The sequence below is a fragment of the Ornithorhynchus anatinus genome, chromosome 5, assembly GCF_004115215.2.
Source record: "Ornithorhynchus anatinus isolate Pmale09 chromosome 5, mOrnAna1.pri.v4, whole genome shotgun sequence".
NCBI classification, from domain to species: domain Eukaryota; kingdom Metazoa; phylum Chordata; class Mammalia; order Monotremata; family Ornithorhynchidae; genus Ornithorhynchus; species Ornithorhynchus anatinus.
The window spans coordinates 7,342,975-7,356,548 of record NC_041732.1 but is presented as its reverse complement, the minus strand read 5'-3'; the positions used below and the strand labels follow the sequence as shown (position 1 = coordinate 7,356,548).

The 13,574-nt window shown below is 45.3% G+C and overlaps 1 protein-coding gene across 1 annotated transcript in view; it reads left to right on the top strand.

Moving 5' to 3' along the window:
- Window positions 1-13,574, top strand: part of AAGAB (alpha and gamma adaptin binding protein) — a 42,199-nt gene that overhangs the window by 21,964 nt on the left and 6,661 nt on the right. The window contains exons 2-5 of the mRNA XM_029065894.2: window positions 319-509; window positions 616-712; window positions 1,056-1,145; window positions 2,338-2,421. Coding sequence (XP_028921727.1) covers window positions 319-509; window positions 616-712; window positions 1,056-1,145; window positions 2,338-2,421 — 462 coding nt within the window. The remainder of the gene's footprint in view (window positions 1-318; window positions 510-615; window positions 713-1,055; window positions 1,146-2,337; window positions 2,422-13,574) is intronic.

The following is a 13,574-nucleotide window of genomic DNA, read 5'->3' as shown; positions in this document are numbered from 1 at the left end:
GATTGATTGATTCTGTTTTCTTCTTAGATTGTGAGTCCCAGGTAGGGGCAGAGACTGTCTGATCTGATGATCTTGTACTTACCCCAGCGCTTAGCATATAAATATCAATCATTCACAATTGTACTTATTGAGCACTCACAGCATGCAGGACACTGTACTAAACACTTGGGAGAGTTCAACACAACAATATGACAGGCACATTCCCTGCCCACGTCGAGCTTACAGTCTACTAAGCATTTATTATTCTATCCAATAGTTTTTAAGATCTCCTTTATTACTGCATCTGTTTTAGACGCTACGTTTGTATCATTTTACTAGACATCCTTGGGACAGAAGATCTCGATGCAGATGTGCTTAGCAACGAAGGCGTCACATTTTACCCCTGGACTCTAGATAATAAATACTACTCTGCAGACATCAACCTGTGTGTGGTGCCAAACCAGTTTCTCGTCACCTCAGAGATTGCAGAGTCTGTCCAAGCCTTTATCGTCTATTTTGACAGCACACTAGTAAGGCCTCGGGTTTCTCTCTTTAGTTTGCTTGATCTTGTTAATGGGAACTCCCTTTAAAGTCTCCTTTTTTGGTTTTTTTTTCCTTCCCCTCCTGCCCCTCTAGAAATCGGGTCTCGACGGTGTCTCGCCATGGCTTCCCCTGGCCGAGGAGTGGTTACCAGAAGTGATGATTTTGGTCTGTGACCGAGTGTCTGAAGATGGTATGGTGCTAAAATAAGATCATAGTAGACAAATTTGCCAATTTCTTGTTAGGCCCACGGCTGTTTTTCTCAAATCAGCCAGTGCTGACCGAAGGACTCCACTTTTCTGATTTTTGACAGCCATTTTCATCTTTAAAAAAATGAACGTTGTTTGTGTTTTGAGGAATTTTTTTTTTTTTACTTACAAGAGAGTTCCCTTGTTCCAGATAACTTGAAAGAAATTCAGCAGGGAAAACAAAATATATTTGAGCGGAGAGCAACAGTTTTCCGGAGCTGCTTTCAAGCCTTATTTAATTTTCTCCAGCTCCCGGGATCCTCACGGTTTCGTCTTTCTCCATTTTAGGTGTAAGCCGACAGCAAGCTCAAGAATGGTGCATCAAGCATGGCTTTGAATTGGTAGAACTCAACCCGGAGGAATTACCCGATGAGGATGGTAGGTGTTTTTGTGTTAAGAGAAACGGTTGCTAGAGACTCCTTCAGTACATAGTGGGGAAAAACAATTCTGATGGCTAGGGTGTGAGCAATAGAGAAAGCAGAAAAATAGTCTTGATGGTTGAAGTCATTCAATCGAATCTGACTGTAGGGCCTCAACAAAAGTTTGTAAGGTGTCTTGAATGTTTTCTGATTCGAGTCCTTCCCTGCCCTCTCGGTAGGAAGATTTTTGCCTTCATTTCTGTCCTTCCCAAACAAAATTGAGATGGGGGAATGGGTTAAGGTGTGATTGCTTTTCCTCATGTAATAGTATGAACCTCCCAAAAACCTATGAAAATAGAGGATGATTCAACTTGAATCCATTGCAAAATACATTCCTTGGGGAAGAAAAATTGCCAGCTGGGAAGGGGACAAAATTCAAATGAAAGAATGACTTTTCCTTTAAATTTTTCAAGTCCTTTTTTTCATCTTAGAAAAAGCGTGTCTGTTTCATCGGCTCTTCCTCCCTCAGCCGTTCTTGTGAAACCGCTTTTCGGCAACTTGTTGCTTTAAAGTGAATGTTGGATTTTTTTTTTCCTAACTCAACTTCCCTCAAATTCCTCGGTCTCCCCTTCCCCATACACACACTGTCTGAAATCTAAGTCATCTCCACTGTCAGAAACCGAAGCCATAACTCTCTGAATCATCTCCTCAAATCTCTGCAAATAGCAGTGGAATCAAGGAGAGAGCCCAGGTGTCGAGAAGCCAGTCTGCGGAACCGCAGCTACTCGGCTCTGTTGGCTGCGACAGAACTGTTAATGGAAGTCCTGAAGAAATTAAACCCCCCAGGGAAGGCCTCTTTTGATGAGGCCACCCGGTTAGTTTTCACAGAAAATTAAGTGGTTTTTTTACCTGAACCAAGTCATGGGGATCATGATTTTGGGACTCTCTGACTGGGGGTTAGGAAAGTGTTGGGCTTGCTTCGCTTGAACGATTTCCTATCCTCCAGGACTCCCAAAGAACAGAAGGAAACTTATCTGTCTTACCAATTGGACTTTAAAATTTTTACCAAAGAACTGATCCCGATTTTAAGATTCGATCCATGAAATGGGAGCGTTCCGACCACCTAAGCGGGTAACACTTTTAAACTACATTTATTTGGGTAATGTGGTTTGGGATTATTCAAAGACAAAATCATGTGTTTCCTCAATCAGATGACTTCCCCGAGTCTACAGGAGTAAAGCGAATCATTCAAGCCTTAAATGCCAACGTCTGGTCCAATGTGGTGATGAAGAGTGGTATGTAATTACACTCCCCTGTGAAAATCCTCGCAAAAATCTTGACCGACCTAAAGCGTCTGAACAGATTACAGTTTTGTCAGTGGTAGGAGTCAACTGGAAGGGTGGATGTAACATCTTCGAGGGGCGTGACTAGTTTGGGTTGCAAAACGATCTGGTTATTCAGCGGACCCCGACTCTGGAGAGCCCAAATTTAACCTGGAAAGAGTTGCAGAGAACAAAGTCCATGCCCAGAGAAATGAAGTGAATGAAGAGAAGCAGCGTGGCCTAGCTGACAGAGCACGGGCTTGAGAATCAGAAGGACCTAGGTTCTAATCCCGATTCTGCCACTTGTCTGTTTTGTGACCTTGGGCAAGCCACTTAACTTCTCTGTGCCTCAGTTACCTCATCTGTAAAATGGGCATTAAGACTGTGAGCTCCACGTGGTACCGCCTGATTATCTTGTCTCTACCCCAGTGCTTAGAACAGTGCTTGGCACATAGTAAGCGCTTAACAAATACCATAATAATTATTATTACTTCACTTCTTTGGGCTTTAGTTCCCTCATCTGTAAAATGGGGATTAAGACTGGGACCCCCATGTGGTGGGACATGGACTCTGTCCAACCTGATTAGTTTATATCTACCCCAGCCGTTAGTACAGTGCCTGGCACATAGTAAGCACTTAACAAATGCCATTACAAAACAACAACAACCAGAAATAGGTGACTTACCTGAGGTCACACGGCAGACAAATGGCCGACTGACCAGTGGGGATCCCTGCCTGGCCGGGGAGAGCCGACTTCCATAGGGGTCAGCGTGCCCCAGTGAAGCCTTCTTTTCCCCATCTCCCGCTCCCTCCTGCATCATCTAGGCACTTGGATCTGTGACCTTTAGACATTGGGCAGGAATATGTGTGTTGTTATATTGAACTCTCCCAAGCGCTTAGTACAGTGCTTTGCACCCAGTAAGCCCTCCATAAATACAATTGAATATGATATTCATCCCACCCCCAGCCCCACAGCACTTATGTACATATCTCTATATATTATAAATACCTTATTTATTCATATTAATGTTCGTCCCTCTAGACTGTAAGCTCATTATGAGCAGGGAACATGTTTGCTGAGTGCTTAGTACAGCGCTCTGCGCCCCGTAAGCACTCGATGAATACTATCGATCACCTGAATGACTAGGGAGAGCGGGTGTCGTTCTGTAAAGTAAGGGCAAGTTTGTACGGTCCTTATCCCACATATGGGACCAGCAGCAGAATAAACTGGGGCAACTTGAGAGAGAAATCAGCAGGCGAGCCACACTAGAGATTAAGAGCCACCAATTTCCTAGGTCCCGCCGCCGAGAGAGTGAGGGCTTCAATAACAGTTGCATGAGGGCGATTATTAAATCTGAGGCTCTGGCTTTATTTGTTCATTTCCTTAAATAAACTGTTCATCGGAAACAAAGATCGCCTGGAATGTAGGGTTGTTGAATTCAAATAGGGCACCTTTTTTTTGCTGCTGCCGGTAACTAGAAGTCCACTGCAGGGCTGTCTAACCTGACAAATATTTACACATTACCTGGGCGTGTTGATGGGGCCTTTTCATCTGTTCTCGGTGCAGCTTGAGTGAAAAGCAATCCATCGGTGGTTTTTATGGAGTGCTTATTGTGGGCGGAGCGGTGGACCACTTACCACCTCCCACCAAAGGAAGCATCTGTCTCCATTCTGGTGGCTTGTAAAGAAGCAGCTCGGCCTAACGGATAGAGCACCGGCCTGGAAGTCAGAAGGACCTGGGTTCTAATCCCGGCTCCTCCACTTGTCTACTTTGTGACCTTGGCAAGCCACTTCCCTTCTCTGGGCCTCAGTTCCCTCATCTGGAAAATGGGGATGAAGACTCTGAGCCCCGTGAGGGACAGGGACTACGTCCAGCCCTGTCTGCTTATAGCATCCCCGTGCTTAGGACAGGCGCATAGCAAGTGCTTAACAAATACAAATAGTTATTATTATTACAAAATAGCTGCCTAAAGGACTGGCTCAGAGCAGAGCAACTGCAGGCAAAGCGGTAATCTAGAAAGAGAGGTGGAAATCGGTCCCTTTCCGGTGTAAAGATGTAATTTTGGTGCCAACTTATTTCCTGATTTTATATCCTGTGCTCTGCCGAGGTGCGTTAAGTTACACGAGCGAAGGGACTTGGTCACGTGCTGAATTCTTCATGGAGGAAATCCCCAGATAGCACTGTGAGCATGGTAAAGGTCAGTCCTCCTGAGAATTCTGCCTGAGTTTCCACCACGCAATAAACTCATTTCGACAAATGGTTCAGGAAATGAATTCAAATTAGGACGCCCTTTCCATCTCCACAGTGCATTTGAAAAGGCCCCAACTTAAATCCATTTACCCACAGGAAAACCCCCGCCTCCCAAGTTCTGGCTTTAAATTTCCGCCACCTGACAGCTTCGTGGCCACAGCTCTCGAAAGTGTAGTTGGGTGACCCTCTACCCGTCTCCGAGGCTGTGGGGTGGTTTTGTGGTCAGAGACCTGTACTTTGAAGAAGCACATGTCCATTTATTACAAGGATTCGAATTGTTTCCCACACTACTCCTAGCATACTACCCTAGAACCTATGTACTTATGTACATATCTATAATTTTATATATATTTATGTATATTAATGTCCTCTTCTAGCCTCTAAGCTCATTGTGGGCAGGGGATGTTTCTATTATTTTGTTATATTGTACTCTCCTAAGCACTTAGTACGGGGCTCTGCGCGCAGTAAGCGTTCGGTAAGTAGAATTGATTGACTGACTAGTAGTTTCAGTACTGAAACGGAGAGCAGGACCATTGAAGTTAGGAATGGGATGTGGAGCTCCGTTTTCTTCTGGTCGTTTGCTTCAATCAGTAAATCATATATTGAGCGCTTTCTGTGTGCAGAGTACTGTGCTAAGTGCTTGGGAGAGTAAAAAGAGCAGAGTTGGAAGGCAGGTTCTCTGCCTATAAAGAGCTTACAGTCTAGAGGGGGAGACAGATATTAATACCAATGTCCAGATGATCGGGAGTAAAAGGGCGGGAGGCCCAATTAATCAATAGTATTTGTTGAGCACTTACTATATGCAGAGTGCTGTACTGAGCGCTTGGGAGAGCACAATAGAACAGAGTTGGTAGATGGGTTCTCTGCCCATATAGAGCTTACAAAGTGCTGATTGTGATTTTGACCCAGCCGCTGTTCTCCTGTACCGTTGCGGGCAGGGAGCATCTCTACCAACTCAGTTCTTTTGAACTCTCCCAAGCACTTACTCCAGTGCTGTGCACACGGTCAGCGCTTAATAAATAGGATTTATTGATCAATTAGGAAAATGAGCTAGTCGCAGGGACAGCGCTGGTTCCTGCTCACAACCCAATATTGTAATCAGGGACCAAAGCATAATTTCAGTCAAGGAGGAGCAAAGATGTACAACAGTGCTTGGCACATAGCGCTTTAATGAGTACTGTAATTATAATTATTAATGGCATTAATGCGCAGTCCCAACTGCCTCCGACCCGTGGGCCACGGAGGGCCCGGGCAAGATGTCAATAAATCCCACCACGGAGCTTTATCGGGGTCCGTGTCCTATTTCTTTGATAAGCAAATGCAGGTCCCGTGAGCGTAGTACAGTGCTCCGCAGAAGGTAAGCGCTCATTCAGTATGACTGACTGACCAACAGGTGCCGTGCGTTTCTCCAAGGCTCTCACTTTTAGAGCCCCTCTCCTCACGATTAAGAATCTGACCTTCGCATTCACCTTCCATAGCGACACCTCTGCCTTCCTTTCTAATGAGGCTTACCTTCTTGGGAGTCCCTGCTTCATACTTTCTCTTTCTCCCCACTCCTCCCCACCTCTGAACTTTTCCCGAAGGCATCCCGAAACACACAGGGCAGCCTCACATCCTGTTAAATGAACTTCTGCACTTCTCTCTCCTTTACCACAGGTCAAACCTCCTTCTCCATGAAACTTTGCCCCTTCTCCGCCCTATTAACAGAACGATTGACTAGTCTCCCACATCACTGTAATAAGTGCCCACCCTTCTTACCAAATCACCCTTAATCTTTATGTTTCGTCGCGTCTTCCCTCTTCGCTCATGAGCTCCTTGAGGGGCACAGTTGATTGCTGTTTCTAAGTACCCAAGTACCTAGTACAGTGGTATGTAACTGTTGGGGCCCATGTGTTTGATTGATAGATGTAAAGATACATAATGTGAGGCCTCAGTGTCCTGACAGGGTTCTGTCTGGATCCTCTTCCCACCTCTCTGACTGCTCCTTTTGGTTTCATTGACTGGCTTCTCCATCGCCTCTCATCCCTTAAGTGTGAATTTCCCACAAGGCTCTGTTCGGGATGCCGTTCTCTTCTCACCCATTCAGTTGTATTTATTGAGCTCTTACTTTGTGCAGAGCACTGTACTAAGCGCCCGGGAGATGATGATATAACAATACGACAGACACATTCCCTGCCCACAACAAGTTTACGTCTAGAGGCCATCGCTCGGGAAGCTCATCCACCTACTTGGATTCAGCTACTACTTCTCTGCAGATGACTCCCAAATCTACTTCTCCAGCTTTGGCCACTAGCCCGATTTATAATCCCTTTTCTCCTCTTGCCTTTAGGACCTCTCCATTTGGATGGCCCTCCAGCACCACAAATACACCGCTCTCCGTCTGAATCCCCATTTTTACAGATGAGGTAACAGGCATAGAGCAGTGAAGTGACTTGCTCAAGGTCACACAGCAGACAAGTGCGGGAGCCAGGAGTAGAATCCAGGTCCTTCTGACTCCTGGGCTCTGTCCTAGGCCACGCCGCTTCTCGACTGAGTGACCCAGTGGCCATCTCTGGCACTTATGTGTTTGTTTATTCCTATTCTCAGCACTCCTAAGTGTATTTGTATTCAGTGGTACATTCAATTATTTATTCTGATCACTCTAAATATTTTTATAGCTGTCTCCCCTATGGAGCCTAATCTCCCTCGGGGCAGGGCATGAGTCTTGTACTTTCCCAAGCCCTTAGCTCAGTGCGCCGCACCACAATAAATACCACTTTATAACTGCTGCTGTACTAAAAGCTTCTGGACAAAGGAGGAAGAAAGGAAGGGATGCCTGCGATCTCTGGTTACTGTTTTAATGAGGGCAGATAGTAAGAGAAAACCATTCACTCAGAGGAGACTAAACAAACATAATAAGCTTATTACTTTGATCCCAAAGTGCAGGCACTAATTGTAGGGTATTGGGTTTCAAAGTCTCTGAATGTTTATCTTCAGCTTATCTATTGTCTGATTTTTGCAGTGACTCAACTCGGTGAAGATTAAGTTGGATTTGTGGGGAAAAAAGCTCTATCCCAAGAAATGGGGTTTTTTTTTTCCTTTTTTTCTTTCCTGGTTAGTGTTGGTGGTTGAGATTAATATTTACCCAATGCCTGCTAGGTGTCTTGGCTGTACTAGCCCCTGGGGAGGAGATGGGACAGCAAAAATTCTAGTTCACCACCTTCTGCAGTAATGTTGGGAGTTGGTTTAATAATAATAATAATAATAAACATACTTGTAAAGCGGTTACTACATGCCAAGCACTGTTTTAAGCACTGGGATAGATACAAGTTAATCAGGTTGGAGACGGTCCCTGTCCCACTTGGGGCTCAGTCTTAACCCCCATTTTACAGTTGAGATAACTGAGACCCAGAGAAGCGAGGTGTCTTGCCCAAGGTCATACAGCAGAAAAATGGCAGAGCCAGGATTAAAACTCAGGTCCTTCTGACTCCCAGGCCTGTGCGCTATCCATTAAGCCACACTGGTCATTAATGTTAATGGGCTCACATGTCACTGAAGAACAATAAGATATGACAGCAAAACCCAAGAATTCAAGACACAAGTTTCAAAATACCCTCTCTCCCACTTAAGTGGAAGCCCCATGTGTGACGGTGACTGTGTCCAACTCGATAAACTTGTATCTACCTCAGTGCTTAGAACAGCATGTAGTTGTTGTACATGTAGTAAGCGCTTAACAGATATAAAAAAGGACAGGTTCAAATAAGTACTTAACCAGATGTTCTTTTTTAAAATGATGAGTTCAAGTGTTTAACCCAGGGTTTCTCACGACCAACACTTCGTCAGTTCTTGACTTTCACCTCACTGAGAAGATGCTTTAGTTGTGGTATTTTTTAATGGTATATATTTAAGCGTTCTAAGCGCTGGAATAAATACAAGATAATGGAATTGGACACAGTCCCTGTCCCACACGGAGCTCACAGTCTTTAAACAGAAAGCAAATAGGACAACATTGGGGGGAGGGGTTAAGTTTGGTTTTTAAGGGAGGGGTTGGCTGTGTGTGTGTGAGAGAGAAAGAAAGAGAGAGAAAAGAGGAAATGATGGTTTGGCTAGAAAGCTGGAAAGAAAAAAAAGAGATTAGTATCTCACAGACTGCTTGTCCTCCCTTCTAAATCAAAGGTGTGCTTTGCTAGGGCAGTAGGAGGAAGGGAAAGGCCCATTCTGCTTTCACGTATCTAAAGCAACATGGGTGATGGTGGTGGTCTTTAAGTGCTTACTATGTGCAAGCCCTGTTCTAAGAACTGGGCTAGATCCAAGGTAATCAGGTTGGACAGTCCCTGTCCCACAAGGGGTTCACATTCTTAATCCCGTAATTAATCCCAATTTATTATCTGGCATTAATCCCCATTTTACAGATAGGAAGCCGTGCCCTAGATATGTGAAGTGACTCGCCCAAGGTCACACGGCGGACAAGCGGCAGAGCCGGGTCTGGAACCCAGGTCCTTCTGACTCCCGGGCCCGTGTTCTAGCCACTAAGCCGTGCCGATGGAACGAAACCTGGGGCTTCAGCCGACTCTCTAAGAAAATCCGTCTTTAGTAACACTGTTTAGCTTCATATTCTTTTCCCAACGGCGGTTCAGAGGAAAAGAATGAATCGCGTCTCCTACTAATCCTCCTGTGATTTCATGTCCTAAACCCTACCTTGTGTTTTGTCAAGCAGAAATGGAATGGGAGATAAGATTTCTTTACATCGAAGTGTAGGATTACCTCTGAAATAGAAGTTAATTCCTTCCTGGTAAAGTCCTTTCTTTAAAAAGCTGTCCCTCCAAAACAGTGTGGTGTGATTCAAGTAGAAGGAACTAAAGTATAAGCATTTTTCCATGTTAACTGAGACTTTTTAGGTGTGGTCTGTTGTAAGTTTTGTCATTTGTTATATGGGTGTGGAAGCTCATGCCGAAGGCATCAAGGGATCTATTAAGGCTGTTCTTTGAGGAAAGAAAAAGAAAAGAGAATGTTGGAATTGGGAAAGACTTAAATTTCCTCAAATATTGATCTTCGTGAAACATTCTCAATGAAAAAGATGATTCAAAGACGGACTTTCTGTGGTGCCTCAAATGGCATTTTCTTCTTCATGGAAATGCTTGATATTTCCAACCAAAGTCCAGTGCGCTGTCAACTTTCTAGAAAAAACTACCACCACCTCATCCCCTCTTGCTCTTTCTAATTGTAGTTGTTTGGACAGAATCTTTGGTTGGTATCTCCTAAGGACCTGCAGTAAAGCCACTTGACTGTGCGATGATCCTGAAGTGGTCCTATCTTAGCTTTCAACTTTTTAGTTGTGTTCAGATGAACTCAATATCCAAATCTATTTGGGGCAAGGCTTTAACTTTTTTAAAAAATTGACTATTTCTGGTTGCAGTACTTATCGCTATTATTATTATTATGGGACTTTGAGGCAACCAGGGACCCATACCCCATGTCAGAGCCTATCCTGCTAGAGAAGCAGCGTGGCTCAGCGGAAAGAGCCCGGGCTTGGGAGTCAGAGGTCATGGGTTCGAATCCCGGCTCCGCCGCTTGTCAGCACTGTGACTGTGGGCAAGTCACTTCACTATCCCAGCTCCACCACTTGTCAGCTGTATGACTGTGGGCAAGTCACTTCACTTCTCTGTGCCTCAGTTACCTCATCTGTAAAATGGGGATTGAGACTGTGAGCCTCACTGGGACAACCTGATTACCCTGATTCTACCCCAGCGCTTAGAACAGTGCTCTGCACATAGTAAGCGCTTAACAAATACCAACATTATTCTCTGCCTCAGTTACCTCATCTGTAAAGTGGAGATTAAGACTGAGCTTCACGTAGGACAACTTGATTACCCTGTATCTACCCCAGCGCTCAGAACAGTGCTCTGCACATAGTAAGCGCTTAACAAATACCAACAATATTATTATTATTATTACTATGTGTATAGCACTGCATTAAGAGCTTGGGAAAGTACAACAGAATTAGCAGACACGCTCTCAATATCATTCTAAACTAAAAACCTATCAGGACTTGACCAAAAAAAATCTTAAAAGTTAATCTTACGTTTTCTGAATATTATTATCTAGGCTACCCTGGTATCATTTAACCTGCCCGTTTGATAGATGGCATGTTAATCTTTTCCTCCCACCCACAAACCTTATTCCCTTTCCCCTGGCTGCTTTTCTGATCCTAAGGGAACTCTTTCCATACCCCACACCCTTCCCCCCCAAAAAATGTGTGCTTGACTTGGTTGTCTTAATTCAAGAGATGAATAAAACCCTTATTTAAGCCAAGGAATCCGGGGTTTTTTTATCTGGGTAGTAAAATATTAGAGTAAGCTCACTAAAAGGGGTAGTGGAATTTCTATGCTTTGTGATTGTGAAGAAAAGAATAGATATCTCTGTTCTGTCTGGTTTAGTCATGAATTTTTCTAGAGGGAGGAGGCCTGGACCAGATGATCTCTTGAAGTCTCTTGCAGCTTCATTCCCTTAAAGCAGAGAGGAATGAGAAAACCAGTGTCGCCTAGCAGTAGAATAAGCCTGATCTCAAGGTGAAAATCAAGAGAGCAGAGAAAGATCCAGAATAGAGAGCCACGCCATGGGGACAAGTGTGCCTATAGCTTCTTCAGCTGGACTCCCGGACTTGCTCAGCCAAGGTCTAAAACCTGAGAATTTCCAGATTAGTACTGAAAAGGCCCCCAAATGGTAGCCTTTTTTTTAAAAAAAAAAATTTTTTGTGTAGCACTTACTATATGCCAGGTACTGTTCTAAGCGCTGGGGCAGATACAAGCTAATAATAATGATGATATTTGTTAAGCTCCTACTATGTGCCAAGCACTCTTCTAAGCACTGGGGTAGATTCAAGGTAATCAGGTTGTCCCACGTGGGGCTCATTGTCTTAATCCCCATTTTACAGATGAGGTAACTGAGGCCCAGGGAAGTTAAGTGGCTTGCCCAAGGTCACACAGCAGTCAAGTGGCGGAGCCGGGATTGGAACCCACATCCTCTGACTCCCAGGCCCGGGCTCTTTCCAGTAAGTCACGGTAATCAGGTTGGACATAGTCCCTGTCCCACGTGGGGCTCATGGTCTTAATCCCCATTTTATAGATGAGGCCCAGAGAAGTGAAGTGACTTGCCCAAAGTCACACAGCAGGTTAAGTGGTGGAACTGGGACTAGAATCCAAGTCCTTCTCGTTAGCAAACATCGCCCGCTGAGGATTTCCCCGTCCCACCTCCAGTTGCTCTCCCATAGAGAGAGTCTAGACTGTCAGCTCGTGGTGGACAGGGAAATGTGTCTGCTAATTCTTTTGTATCATACCCTCCAAAGTGCTTAGGGCAGTGCCCTGCAAATAGTAAGCGCTCAATAAATACCTTCGATTGTGCCGGTCGATCCTTCGGACGGGTACGTGGCCTTCCGCGTCTCCCCTCATACCGGGATCTCCGAAACGGTTCTTCCGCTTGACTGGGACGTTGAACCTGTGCCCACCCAGGACCCTGATGGGCCCTGCTGTTTAACTCCTCTGAAAACGGCCATCCGGTCGCTTTGTCCAGCTCTGACCCAGGGGTTGGTTTCTGACAAGAACATGTGGACGGCCCACTTTTGTGAACTGGACTACTGTCTCATTCTCTTTTTCTTCAACACCAATGTGCTGCCTTTCCAGCCTCCGGAAAAGGAGTCACGTCTGTGTTGAGGACCAAAGGTATTCTGAATCTATCGTAGTAACGATAGTATTTGTTAAGCACTTACTATGTGCCAGGCACCGTACTAAGCGCTGGGGTGGATTCAAGCAAATCGGGTTGGAAACAATCCCTTTTCCACATGGGACTCTGCGTCTTAATTTCCATTTTACCGATGAGGGGACCGAGGCCCGGAGAGGTGAAGTGTCCATGGTCACACAGCAGGCAAGTGGCGGAGCCAGAGGACCGGCGTTCTAATCCCAGATCTGCCATGGGCCTGTTGTGTGACCTTGGACATGTCACTTCTCAGGGCCTCAGTTCCCTCATCTATAAAATGGGGCTCAGCCCTACTTCCTCCTACTTAGACTGTGAGCCCCATGTGGGACAGGGACTGTGTCCAACCTGATTAACTTGTATCTACCCCAGTGCTTTGAAGGGCTTTGAAGTTAGGGAGAGCTGTGGTCTGGCAGATTTGAGTGAGCAGGGAGCTCCAGGCAGGAGGAAGGGCATGAACGTAGAGGCAGGAGAGTTGAGAACCAGGCAAAGTGAGATGATGAGCTTGGAAGGAACGGAGTGCGAGCTGGGTTGTGATGGGAGAAGGCAGTGGCCGGGTAAGGATGACCATAAAGCCATTGGTGTGGAGCTTCTGACTGAGATGGTGGAGGATGAAAGGGGAACCAGTGGAGGTTTTTGAGAAGGAGGGAGACGTGATGTTGGGTTAGCCTTTCTGCAGCCAAAAAGATTTCGGGAGAGTGAAGCGGATAAACCATTTCACTTGATTTCAGGCCCCTCAGACCGTTAGCCTGCGAGGGCCATAAACCCTTAGGCGGTGGACCCGATCTTAACAACTACCTGTTAAAGGAATAAACCCATTTTGAAAATGACAAAGTTTCCGTGCCGTAGACCGAAACACAGAGCAAAGAGTGCTGCTAACAAACAGGAAGGGAGGTTAGTGTAATTCTCAGCTACTAAAGGAATTGTTTTACAGTGTGTTCTGTTCACAAAGCCAGCACTTTCGGTTAAATGTGAGCCTGTAAAACTGAAATCCTGTATAAACCACAAGCTGAATTGGAAAATGTGTAAAGCTACGTCATCTCCGACAGTTTTTCTGCGATCGGAGCTTAGGCGTTGGCATAACATCAGTGTGTAGCCGACCTGCTTCGCTTTGCCTTAAGCGAAAACAAATTCTTCCCCTAGTAGC